The following is an 18,649-nucleotide window of genomic DNA, read 5'->3' on the forward strand; positions in this document are numbered from 1 at the left end:
TAACCAATGAGAAATCATTAAGAAAATGCTAAAGTGTACAGAAATCATTGTAGATGAATTATAGTTAATAGTTCAATTTTCTGAAAGGTTTTGATGTCTTTCTCCAGGTTCAACAGCCTTCCAGCTCGGACAGAAACCACAATGATAACGATCTGTATGCCAGAGTTTCACCCAGCAGAGCCAGAACAGATCAGCCGGCAGGAAACACTGAATCCACAGATTCTGAGAAGATCAAGTACGCAACTGTCCAACATAACGGGGAAAATGAAGCCAATTATGAAAATCTGAGGACGCTCCATCATGACCCTGCTGCGAGGTGAGAAACAAAATAGGTTTCAAACACATTTGCTCATTTGACTTTGAAACTTATTTTTATGTTACATAACTTACTTGATCTGGTTCTCATACTGAGGACTTTGATGGACTCCTGCAGTACTTTTGGTGGATCTATAAATGCTCATTCACACTTTATCTCTGATTATGTTGATCCACAGACGCGGTGCTGTGAAGGTGATTTACAGCTCGATCAAATGATCCAGGAGCCGTCAAATGGATTGAAAATGAAGCTGTAAACGGTTACTTAGTCATCCATTTACTGCAGCTTTTACTCAGATGTTTATAATAGTGATTTAAATGCGTCACATCAGGAGCATTGCACTAGTTAAGTCATTTATTTCTCCTTCGCTGTTGGCCGTCTGTAGGAAGTTGTGGTCAGATGTGCCAATACCACAGACTAAAAACAACAAAAAAAGTCCATGCTGGTTATTTACATCATTGTATCTATTCTTTGTAAGACTGCGGTTTGGCGCGTGTGTGTGGTAAGTTACAGAATCTACGCACTGAAATTAAACGCCTGTCGAAACTTTTTCTGTAAATAGCATGTTTTGTAACATTTCCAAAGTTTTGTAATTTTCCATGAATTGCAGTCTGTGTTACTTTGCCATTAGTCACTCTTCAGTGAGCATCAGACATATTTTAGTCTGTATCTTCCCACTCTTTATAAATGTTAAATCTTTTCATAGAACATGTTGCTTTGACACACACACACACACACACACATATATATATATATATATATTCATGCATGTTTCGTATATATTTGTGTATCTGTATATTTTAACATTTAAATAAAGATTATGTAATAAAATGTTTTTTTTGTAATATGTAATTGTGTGTTTTAGGTGTAGTCCTATAGTGACACATGATATCTGACTTTGGAAATACGTTAGTACACATCAAAATCACATCTGACAGACAGTAAATTCGATCATTTTTTATGTTGAATGTTGATATGGTTTTGTCCTTGACAATAATAATAATAGTTTCACCTCGTAAAGAAAAGAAAATTCTACTGCGCATGTGCAGAGAAAAAGTGCACAATTGCAATGTGCGCTTTAAAGTAAAATGGATTCTGATTGGCTGTCAACTCTTTTTGAAATTATGACATATTATTTATGTCATAATTATGAATTAAGGCAAGACACCCCAGGAGAATAGGGTAAATAACTAATAGCCACCATACTACCCCAGCTGATTGATTACATTAAGCATTGCTAAGATTTTTTGTAGTACAAGTTTTCTGATATTTAGTTTAAATATGCAAATGAGGCATTATATTATAGCAGTACTTTGCATAAATGTCCATTAAAGAAATCTGAAAATTGAATAAAGCCAGATTAAAAATTCATATTTTATTTTGTTGACATATGTCAAAAGTTTTTTCAGAAGGGATTTTTATATCTCTTTTTATCACTCCATAAATCAGAAAATAGTCTCAACAGCCAGAAAAAAACAATGCATTTTTAAAAGAATAAAATGTTTTAAATTACATATGAACAAACCCCTTCGTAAAAACCTTCAGAATATAGATAAGAATAAAACTGTAAAGTCTGGTGTATGTAAGATATTTCTGGCTCAGCGCAGGAGAAAAACTCAAACATTTTGAGAAAACGGGTTTAAAGATATAATGTACTTTGAAATCTACAGACATAAACAGAAAAGGTCAAATAAAATAAACGCTTAAAAGTATATTCTGATGCTTTCTTTCCACAGGTCTGAGAAACAACACATTAGGAAAAGCCAAATAGCCCAAAATCTCAAATTGACCATTGCATGAAAAAACAATGTTTTTGCACTTACCTTAAGTAATAATTTAACAAATACCAATTTTATATCATAATTGTAATGACTCACCATTTTATGTCATAATTATTTATTTTTTTTATGTGGCAAAACTGGGCTTCCACACATTACCTATATCATCCACCAGGGCGTGCTATATTCTAAGAGTAGAATTATATTGCATGTAGTGGTGTTTAGCTTCTCTTTGCTCAGCTCTTCTCCAGCTGACCACAGGCCACACATATGTTGCTGATGACCTGAGGTCTCACTGACCCCTGACAGCAGAGACTCTCCCTAATAAATGAAGCGCGTGTGCCGGAGGGAGTGTTGGGTGTCCGGCTCTGGGATGTGTGTCCGAGGTGTTGGGTGTCTGGAGGATCAGGATAGCGTGTGCAGGGCGCGTGTGCTTCACTCTGAGCAAAATACAGACACACACGAATACCCACCTCATTTTCAAAGCTGTTTCATGTGAATGTATTGGCCGCTTTAGGAAAATAATGATAACAAAGTGAATCGCTAACACTATTTTGTGCTGTGACGTGTTTATGATTACTACAACAAAATAAAATGATATAACAAATACCAATCTAATAATAGAAACCATTGGTGTACTAATATACAAATTACTTTTTACAGACAATTGATCAGTATGAAGCCCCTAGGATCATGGTGATGGGGAAAAAAATATTGGTAATGATTTTGTGTTCTCTCGCTAAAGTTTTGAGTTCCCCTAAGAAACTTTGCGTTTGCTCACAAAGAACTCAAAAGGCTGGAGTTCCTAAAGCAGAGATTTCCAACTCCAATCAAACACACCAAGTGTTAAATTATCAAGTCAAGTGGTGATTGAGCATAACTGTGCGTTCAACTGTGGCGACGAGCTCCGGCAAGGGCAGAGGCTTTTAATTGGTTTATTTCATTAGCAAACATGTCACTATAATTGTTAAGTTCTATAATTGTCAAGCCCACATCTGGTACACGTGGATTCCACACTATGTTGCTGTCTGGGAAGCATGTCTTCAATACAGAAAATATGCGAACAGTGCTCAATTAAAGAACAGCACTGTACAGTTAAAACACAAACAATTAGTCGTGATGATTTTCCTGGCTTCCAGCAGAGACTCAGACAGAGAGAGAGGAAAGAGCGGAAAGAGCAGCGTTGTTAATAATAACCCGTCACACACACTCAGAGCCGTGTCTCAGTTATCTGTGCTTTCATTCCAGACGTGCTTGAGACAGCTGAGCGGGTGAAAGTCTTAAGACGACGAGCATTCGAGACATTCACACGGATCAGATGATAGTGCTGGACTCATGTGTACACTCTGGCTGGAGATCAGCCCACTTCTGACTGGATACATTACGGGAAATCTCCGACAGATACGGAGTTTGCAGAACTCTGAACAGTGCTGGAGGAATACATGATCAAATACAAAACAAAAGAACAACAGCAACAAAAAACAATAGGTTTACTTGCTCTCTAATTGGGATGAAAACAACGCTGATTTGTAACATAACACTGATTTGTAACCATGCTAAATTGTAACAAAGCTAATTTGTAACATTACGCTAATTTGTAACATTAAGTTGATTTGTATCATAACTGATTTGTAGCAATGATGATTTGTAACATAATGCTGATTTGTAACAACACTGATTTGTAACAACACTGATTTGTAACATAGCGCTGATTTGTGACAATGCTAATTTGTAACATTACGCTAATTTGTAACATTAAGTTGATTTGTAACAATGATGATTTGTAACATAATGTTGATTTGTAACATAGCACTGATTTGTAACAACACTGATTTGTAACATAACGCTGATTTGTTACGATGCTGATTTGTAACATTACGCTAATTTGTAACATTAAGTTGATTTGTAACATAATGCTGATTTGTAACAATAATGATTTGTAACATAACACTGATTTGTAACATAGCGCTGATTTGTAACAATTTTGATTTATAACAACACTAATTTGTAACATTACGCTGTTTTGTAACAACGCTGATTTGTAACATATCGCTGATTTGTAACATACCGTTGATTTGTAACTGCTGATTTGTAACATACCGTTGATTTGTAACTGCTGATTTGTAACAACGCAAATTTGTAACATTACGCTAATTTGTAACATTAAATTGATTTGTAACATAACGCTGATTTGTAACTGCTGATTTGTAACAACGCAAATTTGTAACATTACGCTAATTTGTAACATTAAATTGATTTGTAACATAACGCTGATTTGTAACAATAATGCTGATTTGTAACAATAATGATTTGTAATATGACGCTGATTTTTAACATAACGCTGATTTGTAGCTATGATGATTTGTAACAATGATGATTTGTAACATTACGCTGATTTGTAACAATGATTATTTGTAACATAACGTTGATTTGTAACGACACTGATTTGTAACAACGCTGATTTGTAACAACACTGATTTGTAACAATGCTAATTTGTAACATTACGCTAATTTGTAAAATTAAGTTGATTTGTATCAATGCTGATTTGTAACAACGCTGATTTGTAACAATGATGAATTGTAACATAATGCTGATTTGTAACATAACATTGATTTGTAACAACGCTGATTTGTAACGACAATGATTTGTAACAATGCTGATTTGTAACATAATGCTGATTTTTAACAATGATGATTTGTAACAATGCTAATTTGTAAAATTAAGTTGATTTGTAACAACACTGATTTGTAACAACGCTGATTTGTAACATAACACTGATTTGTAACAATGCTGATTTGTAACATTACGCTAATTTGTAAAATTAAGTTGATTTGTATCAATGCTGATTTGTAACATAATGCTGATTTGTAACAATGCTGATTTGTAACATAATGCTGATTTGTAACAATGCTAATTTGTAACATTACGTTGATTTGTAACAACAATGATTTGTAACAATGATTATTTGTAACATTACGCTGATTTGTAACAACGCTGATTTGTGACATAACGCTAATTTGTAACAATGATGAATTGTAACAACGCTGATTTGTAACATAACGTTGATTTGTAAAAACGTTGATTTGTAACAACAATGATTTGTAACAATGTTGATTTGTAACAATGCTGATTTGTAACCTTGCTAATTTGTAACATTACGCTGATTTGTAACATTGAATATTTGTAACATAACACTGATTTGTAGCAATGCTGATTTGTAACATAACACTGATTGGTAGAAAACACCTATCCAGATATTACTAATCATCACTACGGGGTGTAGAAATGCACCGATCTGGCAATGTCAAAACTGACTTTGTTTACTTGCATGTTCTCGAAGTTAAAGTGAATGATTTATCGGTACATGCTTTTCCAAATAAAAAAAAAAAAAAAGTTTGAGAGAACATTCAGTGCAATAAAATGAATGTCCAACACGTCAATAATTTAGGAGTTTATCCGTGGACTCATGCTGGAGTCACACATGCTGGAGTCCAACAATTCAACTTGGCAGTAATATGCGGAAAAACAGTAAAGCACTGAAGAACAGTTCATATTTCACATGAAGAAACTTTGTTTTCAGTGTCATACACAGATAATGAGACTGGCAGTGCTGTGTAACGTTATTGTAAACTCTTAACTTATAATAGGCTAAAGGTGGTAAAAAGGTGAACACCATCAACAACATGAAATGGCATCTGCAATGTATTCAGCTTTTGCAATGCAATGCTTTTCTTAATGTGAAACAGGATTTATTTTAGACAGAAATAAGGTTGGACAGATTTGTCCAGTTACTATTTCAGTGCCCATGTGGCCTTGGTTATGTTTGCAGAAATGAGTGGAAAAATCAGTTACATTTTATGACTATAAAATAATATTATTTCTTCAAAATAATAACCACTGATGAGCTGCATCTTATAATGCCAAGGCATTTGTTAGCCTAGCAAACACAGAAGGTTACTCTACAGTTTCCTTCAAATGTCAGTCTCATTAAAGCGGATGTGTAGATATCAACATGTTTAACCTGCTTTGACAGTAAGGGTTAGATGAATAAATATTTTAATCCACTGACAACAGTTGACAGAAACGACAGTTCACTCGAAATCCTGCTATAGATGTTATTCACAGCAGCTGAAATGACCAGTTTTTTACATCAGCTTTGATTTTAACGGGAATGAAAGCGAGGCTGTGAGGAATAGACATACATCTCTTCAGTGGGTTGTGCTGTTATTTAAATTGCTTTTTTTTTTTTTTTTTTTTTCTGCTAATGAAACACTGCAACAATAACTTTCAGTAGATCTAGGAGCTTTTATACAGCTTTTTATAGTGGATGCCATTGCAAACACGTTAAGTCTGTCCCTCACAGCCTCGCTTTCATACCGGTCTTCCCAGACAGCAACATAGTTTCGGCCCAGATCCGGTCCACATCTGGGCTGTGTAGAATCCAAGTGTACCAGATGTGGGCCGGACCTGGGCCGACACTGTGTTCTGTCTGGGATGGTGCTGCTCTGAATAAGGTCTATAATGACGCTTGGGTAACGTTTCTTAGGGCTGGTGAGACACGGGCAGTGGAATGGGGAAAAAGAGCTCTCGAGATGCGTTTTAAAAGTATGACTTATTTTAAATTGAGCGCTGTGTTTATATGGGAAAGTAACGTGGGATGGAAAAACTATTACACTGCACTATGACACCAGGCTTTTGTAGCTGGAAGCTTTCGCACGATAATTTGAAAATGTTGCAATTTTCTCCACATTTGGGAAGATTAACAGAAAACACTCACATACAGGTTTCTATAAAGAGTGTTTTATTCCAGACTCGTTCTGAGTCCAAGGAACAGAAAAGGCAACTCAACAACCACACATACAGCATAAACACACACAAACGCACATGTGAACACACTCCAGACGTCAGTCAGAAGAATCGACCGCTCTATAACTATAAACAAAGCTTTTAAGAAAAGCACCGCCATCCTCTCGCAGCAGGCAAGAGCTCATGATACACACACACACACACACAGTGTTACAACACACTTTCCATGTATCGGTTTCAGACGTATGAAAGCAAGAACAGCAACTTTAGGAGGATTCCTGACTGAGATCTGTCCGTCTGGAACCAATGAAGATCCCATTCCCATCTCAGAAACCTGCCTACAACACATCCAGGCCTGGGTTCACCCCAAAATCAACACAAATAAACAAGAAATCATATTCTGCATAAACAATATTACAAAATTAAATTGTGACAATTATCATCTCATGACAATAAAGACAAAAATTTATAAAAATATAAATTTTTATAACAAAAATATGAACACATTATAATAATTATTTAGTACTGCAAATATATGTATAAATATTTAACTATTTAAATACTGTGTTAATATTTTAATATCATTATTAATGCCTAATAATAATAATAATTGTAAAATAATATATAATAAAAAATTATTATAATTATAACAGTAATAATAATTTTTAAAAAAGTATTTAAATGTTGAGTGAAATATTTATACATAATTGCAGTACTGAAAATAATAAATGACAAATTAATCAAAATAAAACCTAATTAAAAAAGTAAAACATTTGATGCAGTGCAGTGTTGAGAATGTGTTTTGTAAAATAAACTGTTTAAATGTGATTTCTCTTGATTTTGGGGTGAAATGTTTCTGCAGACATGTTTCCCTGATCTTGCAGTGTGTGTGTGTGTCTCAGTCTGTGTGTATGTGGCAGGGGTTGGTTCCCGCGTGGAGAGCGGAGCGGTACAGTGTGCTGAAGTGTGTGTAAAGCGGAGCACACGTGACCCAGGGCTCTCCGAAGCGCAGGTGTCCTGTGAAGAGGAACTCCTCCTGTCCCGCACGCGGCTCACAGCGCACCGGCATCTTCACTCGCCCCGTCCAGCGCCCGCGCACCGACACGAACACACCGCTCTTCTGACGATACACACGACTCAACCACAGCAGCACAGACACCTGACCCTCATCATCGTCATCATCCTCCTCCACGTGATGAATCCTGCCGCGCACCGCTGACACACACACACACACACAGCATTAACTACACAATGTTTTCATCATCTGATTCTGAAGCATGCACCACTTATATGTAACCCTGGATCACAAAACCAGTCACGAGTCGCACGGGTATATTTGGGTCAAAATTATCCATTTTTCTTTTATGCCAAAAATCATTAGGATATTAAGTAAAGATCATGAATCCCTGAAGATATTTTGAAAATTTCCTACCGTAAATATATGAAAAAATAGATTTTTGTGAGTGAATGCAGCACAATCGCGAACATAAATGTACACAAACCATACATCAATGGAAAGCTTATTTATTCAGCAAAACTTGACCCTTGTGACTGGTTTTGTGGTCCAGGGTCACATATTGTAAATTTGCTTATATTATGCATTTAATGTCACGCATGCACAACATTTATATTCATGCCGAATACATGAGCCCAAGTTTATTGTGTGCAACGCATTTTCCAGACACTGGTAGTTTAATTTCACAACTATAAAATAAAGTTCTCAGAATGTTGCCGTAAGTGTTTTTATAATATTTAAACTAACAGAGAAAACACTTCTTGTAATGTTTATTTTCAGTTTCAGCAAGTCAATGATAATAAACGTTGTTATAATGAACTGAACGCCACTGTAATTCAATTTAAAGGATTTGTTGTGAAGTGAGAGGAGCTAAAATACATAGTTCATACAAAGTAAAATACAATTTTACATTATTAATCAATGCAATAATAAAATGAGACTTTTATATACCAATGCAAATGATCTGTTATTTTCCTCACAACAATGACATTTTGACCAGGCGTGACTAATATGTTCACAAATATGTTCTAAGAATGTTTTGTTAATGTTCCTTTTAAGTTTTCAAAACGTTCTCTGAATGTTAAAAATGTCCAAAAAAAAAATTCAAAACGTTTTTTCTTGGTTATTTGAACGTTGCGTGAACATTCCATTTTATCATCTTCAAACATTATGGAAAAGTTACTTTGGAATGTTCTCTGAACATGTTTTCTGAACATTCCGAAACAAGTAGCAACACTTAAAAAAAAAAGTTAGATGAACATTCAACTAAAATTTTTCAGAAAAAAAAAGTTCATTATTGATGTATAAATAATGTTTTTGTGCTAAAGTTTTGAGAACATTGTTAAAGACCAGATAACTTTGAACAAACGTTCTATTAACGTTACTGGAAAAACATTTGTTCTAAACCAGAACGTCAGTCAAAGTTCCTTTTGCTACATCATAGTCAGGTGCAACTTATGCTCTGGAAAATGCGGTAAATGATGACATCTCAGGAGAATAATACGGTAAACAGTTTCTTACCAAAGTCGCTGGTGCAGAGCGCCATGAGCAGCTGGTCATCAGTGCAGGGTCTGCATGCAGCTGAAACACACACACACCTTACATCAGCGTGACACACTTCCTCCTCAGACACGTCTGCGTCACACACACACTCCAGCTGTGCCTGAGCTCCTGTGACCTCTGACCTTTGCCCTCTGACCCCGTCTAGATAGTGTTATCATCATTATAATCATCAAACCCAGGGGTCTCGACTGAGAGATAACACACATGGCTGTGACACAAACACATGTGCATTTAAAAAGGCTTTTGAGCTTGAATTGTTAATAATACAACTATTCAAAATTAATATTAAAAAACATTTTGTGCAACTGATTCCTCAAAACAAATGGTTATTTTTCGGTTTTATTTTTATAGCTGTAAAATTACTTTTAAATAATTTTATTCTATTTATAAACCTTCAATTTTTAGTATAAAACTTCAGAACGTTCTGGGAACCAAAATGATTCCTCAAAACAAATGCATAAAAAAACATATAATTTTAGTAACATTTTCAATGTTTTAAAGATGCACAGTAGCATTAATGTGGTTTAATGATTTCAAAATGACGATATCATTCATTACAAAACTGTTGCAACAGCTGTCATGTTTCGAGCAAGTGAGTCAGATGTTCAGATGAATCACATCTGATGATTCAAACGAATCAGGAATGAATCAAACTACAGTGGTTGCGCTGCATGTTTGCCTTTGAATGTTCTCACAAAGACAGTATGATGGAGAGACATTGTCTGTGTATCGTCTCTTCTCATCACAATCTGTTAAGACTCACACTCTGAGTATCATGTAAATTCGCCTTTAGGACAAAAGCATTTGTGAAAGTAAATGTAAATGATTTAACACACACAAGCTCATTCAGACACACTGAAGCGGCTCTTTCAACACGTCCTCCCCCACTCGCACTGCTCACACTGACCTCAGATCAGCTGTTCAGCCAAACATTACAACACTCACAGAAGCTTCCTCTAATCAGAGAGTTCAACTCCCATTTGGTTAGTTTGCTGGAAACAATAAAGTAATGTTCCTTAAAGGTTTTATTTTTACAATGATAAAAAATAAAAACTTTTTTTATTTACAGGTATTTTACATTTTTTCTGACTTGTGACTTATACACCGGTGTGACTTATCTTTGTTATTTTTGTGTGATTTCTCAGCCAACAGGAATATAATGTTTTACTAAAGTCATGAAAACGTCATTTCTGAACGTTCTCTGAACATTATGGGAACGTTAACCTTCGCCTAATGTTAGTATTTGCTTCCCATTTGTGTTTTTTTTTTTTTTTTTTTTGGGAAACCATATAATAATGGTCTTCGAAGGTATGATTTTTTTTTAATTATAAAAAAAAGTTCACAGTATAAAAAAAATTAGACAACTTGCGCAAAATAAATGACACAGTGGTTAAAAATAACACAAAAAAGTTGTTGTAATGGTTATTTTTAGGTTTTAGATTTATATTGTTAAATAACTTTTTACAGAAAATTATCTAATGATTATTTTTAGGTTTTATTTATAAACCTTAATTGGGTTAGATTAAAATTAAAATTAAAATGTACACAATTTTTGAGCGCTGCAGACTTTAGTTAAAGTTTAACCAAAAAAATAATAAAAATCGCAATTTGATAGACATATGATGAAAATATTGAAATTTGTTCACTGCAAATATGACAAAAGTGAGATTTGAGTCATATTTGAGTCATATTGACCGCTTTCTGGTATTTTTTGCCCTTTTGGAGCTTGAGCATGTATAAATCAGGGTCAACTTTCATTGCTCAAGATATTCCTAAAAAAAACTCTTTTCACTGACACACACACACACACACACACACACACACGCACACAGTGAGTGAGACCAGCAGGTGAGGAGCTCAGGACACCTCAGGACTTCCATGTTTATAAACACAAACCCTCTGGGAGCGTTGTGCGGGAAACAGGGAAAAGAGAGGGGGAAGGGAAGCGGAGGAAGACTCGGATTCTGGACGGAACACCAGGAAGCTGCGCAGCTAACACTAACATGTTTCGCTAACGGTCCCATTGAGTTAAGAAAACATCGCTTATGAATGTTCCATGAAAGTTCTTGAAAGTTCTTGAAAGTTAAGGGAACATTCCATTTGGAACATTATTAGAATTTTTTAAACAAGTAGTAACACTTTTACATTTTCAGAGCATTATTACAGACTTTAAACGAACATTCTATTAATGTTACTGGAAGAACGTTGTGAGAACATTCCCTGTTAGCTGGGTCCATGTGGAGAAAAGGCGGACGGAATATTGGGATAGACTGTGATCCTCGACAGACAGCTGTGTGTTATCCGATTATAAATCTCTCCTGAACTGCAGCTTTGATGTGAAACTAGCCGAGTGGACTGTGATTGACAGCTCTACAGTCTGCTTGACCCCGCACACCTCTTGATTACACTGTTTATTATCTTCTGTCAGGCTGAACATGGAGCATCGGGGGGGCATGTTCTGTCTGGGCTTCAGGTTTAACAGGGTCATTTACTACCTCTCTAAACCAGTCTTTCATGAGGATGACGGCCATTTGACAGTGTTGTTATTCGACCCCCAACTCTCTCTCTCTCTCTCTCTCTCTCGCTCTCTCTCTCTCTCTCTCGCTCTCTCTCTCTCTCTGTCTCTCTCTCTCTCTCTCTCTCTCTCTCTCTCTCTCTCTCTCTCTCTCTCTCTCGCACAAATATTCCTGAAGACACTAAGGCTGTGTGATACACTGAATACTTTTAATATATTATATTTCTTTTATTTTTTGAAATATCAAGATCACTTAACTTAAGTACACTAATTACGTAGCTGTTATTTGCATCATGAATACAAAAGTACTTCACAAAAAAATGCAAATATAGATTCAGTTCTTATGTTTCAATCTATGAATCAGTGCAAACTCTGATTTAAATATTCATTTGCATCCTAACTAGTTAAAAATATGTGCAAAATGCAGTGTTTTTATCGTTATACCTAAAGCTATTTGTCGTTTTTTATTATTATATTATATTATACAATTAATCATTGTCGTTAATTGAAATAAATCTGAAAAAAAGGATAAATATTAGATGAAAACCTTAAACTTAAAACAAAAAATAGAAACGGAAGTTGAAGCACTAAAATTACTGAAACTGAAATAATAATAATATATTAATGAATGTATAATAAATAAAAAATATATGAATAAATAATAAACTAACAAAAAAATTACAAAAGCTAAGACAAAATATTAATAAATACTATAGTATATAAACTTGAAATAGCACTACCTTTTATGTTCTTGCTTATATTTTGTAGGAAAAAGTAAGTGAATATTATTGTTTTTTTCTGTATTGGACCATAATAATATTGTGCATTGTTAAATAGGTGAATATAAATAAAATACATTTTGTGTGTGTTCAATTGGTGTTAAAAAAAAAAAAAAAAAAAAAAAGTGGAAACGTCTGATTCTTATTACTAACTTTATTTTGATTCTTGCATTCTTGACTGGGGAAAAAAAAATCATATTTTAAAGGCATTTCAGACACAATGCATAAATATGGAAAACAAGATTGAATATCATAAGAAAAGTCAGTAAAAATAGGGTCCAATATACTGTGTTAATATGAAGAACTTTTTTTCATATTGATTTTTCATATTGAGTAATTGAATTACACATTGCATTATTGTGTTTTGTTTTAGGGTTGAAGGAAATGTGTGTAAACTTAACAGATAATGTCCCGGCAGAAAAACACCAGAACCTTTTCCATTTTCTACAGATTTTTTGGTTACACTTTATTTTAAGGTGTCATTGTTACAGTGTAATTATATATTTAAGTACTGAGTAATATTAAGCCACTACATGTACTTACTATAGGGTTAGGGTAGGATTAGGGTTTGGTTGAGGGTTAATTGCAAGCAATTATGCATAATTTACTGTTATTACTACGGTAAGTACATGTAATATATGTAACAAGGACACCGTAAAATAAAGCGTTACCAATTTTTAGTAGGATGTGTGAAAAATATTCATATTTAACACATTACAAAGTAAAATTCTAGCTTCCGGCCAACGTACATTCGCAGATTACTTACGCCTAAAGTGCAACTTACACGACTTGTGACGTCAGAAGTAGCGTAGTGTGTCAGGACGTAGCGTAAAAATCAGCAGGACGTCACATTACTCGCATAAGTTGTGCTTTAGACTTAAGTCGAATCCATATGTTCGTTTGGCCGGAAGCTAGTTATTTACTTTATAAAGTTTTAAAAATAGATTTTTTTTTATACAAATGCTTTGCTTCAGAAGGCCTTTATAAACCCCCCGGAGCAGTGTGGAGAACTTTTATCATGGATAGATGCACTTTTATCATGGATAGATGCACTTTTATCATGGATAGATGCACTTTTATGATGGATAGATGCACTTTTATCATGGATAGATGCACTTTTATCATGGATAGATGTACTTTTATCATGGATAGATGCACTTTTATGATGAATAGATGCACTTTTATGATGGATAGATGCACTTTTATGATGGATAGATGCACTTTTATCATGGATAGATGTACTTTTATCATGGATAGATGCACTTTTATGATGAATAGATGCACTTTTATGATGGATAGATGCACTTTTATCATGGATAGATGCACTTTTATAATGGATAGATGCACTTTTATGATGGATAGATGCACTTTTATCATGGATAGATGCACTTTTATGATGGATAGATGCACTTTAATCATGGATAGATGTACTTTTATGATGGATAGATGCACTTTTATGATGGATAGATGCACTTTTATGATGAATAGATGCACTTTTATGATGGATAGATGCACTTTTATCATGGATAGATGTACTTTTATGATGGATAGATGCACTTTTATGATGGATAGATGCACTTTTATGATGGATAGATGCACTTTTATCATGGATAGATGCACTTTTATGATGGATAGATGCACTTTTATCATGGATAGATGCACTTTTATGATGGATAGATGCACTTTTATCATGGATAGATGCACTTTTATAATGGATAGATGCACTTTTATGATGGATAGATGCACTTTTATCATGGATAGATGCACTTTTATGATGGATAGATGCACTTTTATCATGGATAGATGTACTTTTATGATGGATAGATGCACTTTTATGATGGATAGATGCACTTTTATGATGAATAGATGCACTTTTATGATGGATAGATGCACTTTTATGATGAATAGATGCACTTTTATGATGGATAGATGCACTTTTATCATGGATAGATGCACTTTTATGATGAATAGATGCACTTTTATGATGGATAGATGCACTTTTATCATGGATAGATGCACTTTTATGATGGATAGATGCACTTTATGATGGATAGATGCACTTTTATCATGGATAGATGCACTTTTATGATGGATAGATGCACTTTTATGATGAATAGATGCACTTTTATGATGGATAGATGCACTTTATGATGGATAGATGCACTTTTATCATGGATAGATGCACTTTTATGATGGATAGATGCACTTTTATGATGGATAGATGCACTTTTATGATGGATAGATGCACTTTTATGATGAATAGATGCACTTTTATGATGGATAGATGCACTTTTATCATGGATAGATGCACTTTTATGATGGATAGATGCACTTTTATGATGGATAGATGCACTTTATGATGGATAGATGCACTTTTATCATGGATAGATGCACTTTTATCATGGATAGATGCACTTTTATGATGATAGATGCACTTTTATGATGGATAGATGCACTTTATGATGGATATATGCACTTTTATCATGGATAGATGCACTTTTATCATGGATAGATGCACTTTTATCATGGATAGATGCACTTTTATGATGGATAGATGCACTTTTATCATGGATAGATGCACTTTTATGATGGATAGATGCACTTTTATCATGGATAGATGCACTTTTATCATGGATAGATGCACTTTTATGATGGATAGATGCACTTTTATGATGGATAGATGCACTTTATGATGGATAGATGCACTTTTATCATGGATAGATGCACTTTTATCATGGATAGATGCACTTTTATGATGATAGATGCACTTTTATGATGGATAGATGCACTTTATGATGGATAGATGCACTTTTATCATGGATAGATGCACTTTTATCATGGATAGATGCACTTTTATGATGGATAGATGCACTTTTATGATGGATAGATGCACTTTTATGATGGATAGATGCACTTTTATCATGGATAGATGCACTTTTATCATGGATAGATGCACTTTTATGATGGATAGATGCACTTTTATGATGGATGGATGCACTTTTATGATGGATAGATGCACTTTTATGGACTTCAAAACAGAAACGGCCATTCACTGCCATTATAAAGTTCGGAAGAGCCAGAACATTTTTTAATATAACTCTGATTGTATTCGTAAAGAAGAATGTCATATACACCTAGGATGGCTTCAGGGTGAGTAAAGGCTAGTAGGCAGAACTACTAGTTCCTGCCGAACCTTCCCGGCAGAACCTTTTTCGTTGTTCTCCAGGTTTTGTGTCGGGTGTGTGAGCTGTACCTGCAGGCGAGTAGGGCCGGTCTCCTGGCGTCTGCGTGGGGATCAGCTGATACTGAAAGGCGGTGACCCTGCGGCTGATGTCCCGGCGCGCGGACGCCTCCACGAACAGCGCCCCCTCCTGGAGGCCGAAGCAGCGCACGACCCCGGCGGCCTGCTCCTCCTCCGACAGCAGCGCCCGCAGCTCCCCGGCCCGCTCCAGGAACAGCGTGGCCCCGCGCGAGTCCCTCCGAGGCTTCAGGCAGACGAGGAGGAGCGTGGAGGACGGCAGGTTGGGGCGCAGGTTCACGATCACGGCTCCTGTGGGATAGAGCCACTCCAGAGAGCCTTCGGCACAGCGCAGGTACACCTGCTCCACGTCCCGCGCGTGAGACTCGTGCGTCAGCCCGCTGAAGACACACAACACAAGAGTTAACAGCTTCTCAACTACACACTCGCCAACCCTTCTGTGTTCCTCTACAATTTTAGGCCCTGTTTACACCTGGAGCCCTATTTTAAGGATATAAGCGCATGGTCTAAAGCGTGTGTAAAAAGCAGAATGTATGCACATTACTAACGCCATTGACTTGCACCATTGACTTTAAAGCAGGTTTCAGTTGGTCAATGCCTCAGTCTATTTCAGGTCCTCAAAACAGCAACTCTCCGACAATGCGCCTGAACACACACCTGGTTCTCAGACCAGCAGCCTATGGGCGCAAATGCATTTGCTATTTAAACAACGCGGCGCAAGGCATGAAAATGATAACTGCGTCGGGCTGAAACTAGCAAAACACTTGTGTCACACTTGGTGTATGATAGGGCCCATTGTGTTAAGATGCTTTGGTCGATTGGATCACAAGTGGATAACACTGAATACAGGTGTAAACTGTGTCTGAAACTTTTTAAGCTTGTCCACTTTCGACCACTTGAAAACACATTGCAACGGGATTGCTTTCGTAGTGTAAACACTCTTGAGGGCGAATGTGTTTAAACGGCCACAAAAGACCGTCTACTCTCCACCTACTGACCTAAAGAGTAAACATTATGGGAAGAGTTCTAGCCAGACAGGATTTATACTGGCGGCTGAAGACACAAGTTTGGTTTGAAGATGAAAAATGTACCAAACACAAAGTTCTCTCACCATTCCTGATTTCTAACACACACTCACAGCGTTCGGCTGGTCTTGTGTCTGTCAGAGCAGAAACTGAAGCTGATGCTCTCTGTGTTTTTCCATCGTCTCCGGTCGTGTTCATGTGTAAACTGGGTTTGAAATGAACCTTTTCACTTACCGGCCAATTTGGCTACTACATTTTTAAGTTACCAGCCACTCACAACTTCTACTAGCCAAAAAAATAAAGAAATAAATAAACCAGATTTACTATACATCACCACTTATATACTCTAAAATTTGGATTTCATACTTTAATTTCTTATTCAAACTAAATCCTGTCATCCAGCATCTCTTCCCTTCCTCTTTCATCCTCATCCTTCCCACCAAAAAATGGATTTAAGGTGGACAGATCAATACAGTACAAAGAACATCAAAATAATGTAGGATGTTGGAAAATAATCTTTTTGTGTTAACCAAGTGCTTTTTAATCTTCGCTATTGCTTCAATGCAAATGAACAAGCGCACTGTTATTTGTTGCGTAGTGACGTGTGTGTTCAAGTAAGCCAGATATGAGCAGATTCTGCACAATACACTGTTTTTAAAATATCACGATGACTCACGAGTTGAGTATTTGCTCTAAATCCAGGCAGATTTGGCTTACACGAACTTCCTCAGCAAAGTGAGTAAACATAGTGAGTAACACGCCAAATTGGCTCATGATTTGACAGCGTTACCCGCCACAGTTCATTTTTACCCATATTTGGCGTGTGTTAATTTCAAACCCTGTACGTAAATTGCGTGATCTTATTTCATCCATTAGATGGAACGATCTGAAAATTACATATTTACCTGCCCATAAACCCTCCCCTCGAAGAAATCAGGACAGAAGTGATTGAAAGTGGACAAAAGAGACGGATTAAATCACCAGGTATGTGTTTCTGTCGTCTACTTGTGATCCAATCGATCAAAACGCATCTTAATATCACGAGTAAACAGGGCCTTAGTTGTGTCTTCTCATTCAACACAGAGGTTCTCGTTTGTCAAATGACACATAAATCTGAGGGCTTGACAAATTGGGATTCGTGTTCAACCATGACCACCTCCTCATCTCCAAGAGCTTTCAGAAACATGAGGAGAGATCGGATGTCCAAACTGTGGGATTTTAAGTCAACCTGAAGTCTCTGAAAAAGCGTATGGTAGGAGACGACGGGTAATGTGCACATGAAAGATATCACAAGCTGTCATCCAGATGGGACATTTTCATTTTCCCCGCCACAGCGCTTTCAAGTGGTTGTGGTCGGCATTTAGGGATGATTACAGTGTGTCTGTTTCAGCTGAGATTTACACTCTACACCTGGTGAAAAGCACCACTTCTCTGACAGATTATGACCTCCAAAACAACTTTTAAAAAGCAGGATTCAATGTCCCATTTATCCAAACTCAAGTGTCTAAACAACGATTGACTGATTCTAAAACACAGATTAATGGTATTCCTGTATTTCCACCAAATATGGAGGGTTTGGATCAACAGGAGGG

At 36.0% G+C, this 18,649-nt stretch overlaps 1 protein-coding gene across 1 annotated transcript in view; it reads right to left on the reverse strand.

Annotated features, from left to right (window-relative positions):
• Positions 1-6,888: 6,888 nt before the first annotated feature.
• metrnlb (meteorin like, glial cell differentiation regulator b) overlaps positions 6,889-18,649 on the reverse strand; it is a 13,489-nt gene continuing 1,728 nt past the window's right edge. Inside the window, exons 2-4 of the mRNA XM_079864568.1 lie at positions 16,027-16,412; positions 9,438-9,497; positions 6,889-8,116 (exon numbers count right to left, since the gene is read on the reverse strand). Coding sequence (XP_079720694.1) covers positions 7,800-8,116; positions 9,438-9,497; positions 16,027-16,412 — 763 coding nt within the window. The 3' untranslated portion in view covers positions 6,889-7,799. The remainder of the gene's footprint in view (positions 8,117-9,437; positions 9,498-16,026; positions 16,413-18,649) is intronic.

Source organism: Squalius cephalus (assembly GCF_949319135.1).
Source record: "Squalius cephalus genome assembly, chromosome: 2".
NCBI lineage: Eukaryota > Metazoa > Chordata > Actinopteri > Cypriniformes > Leuciscidae > Squalius > Squalius cephalus.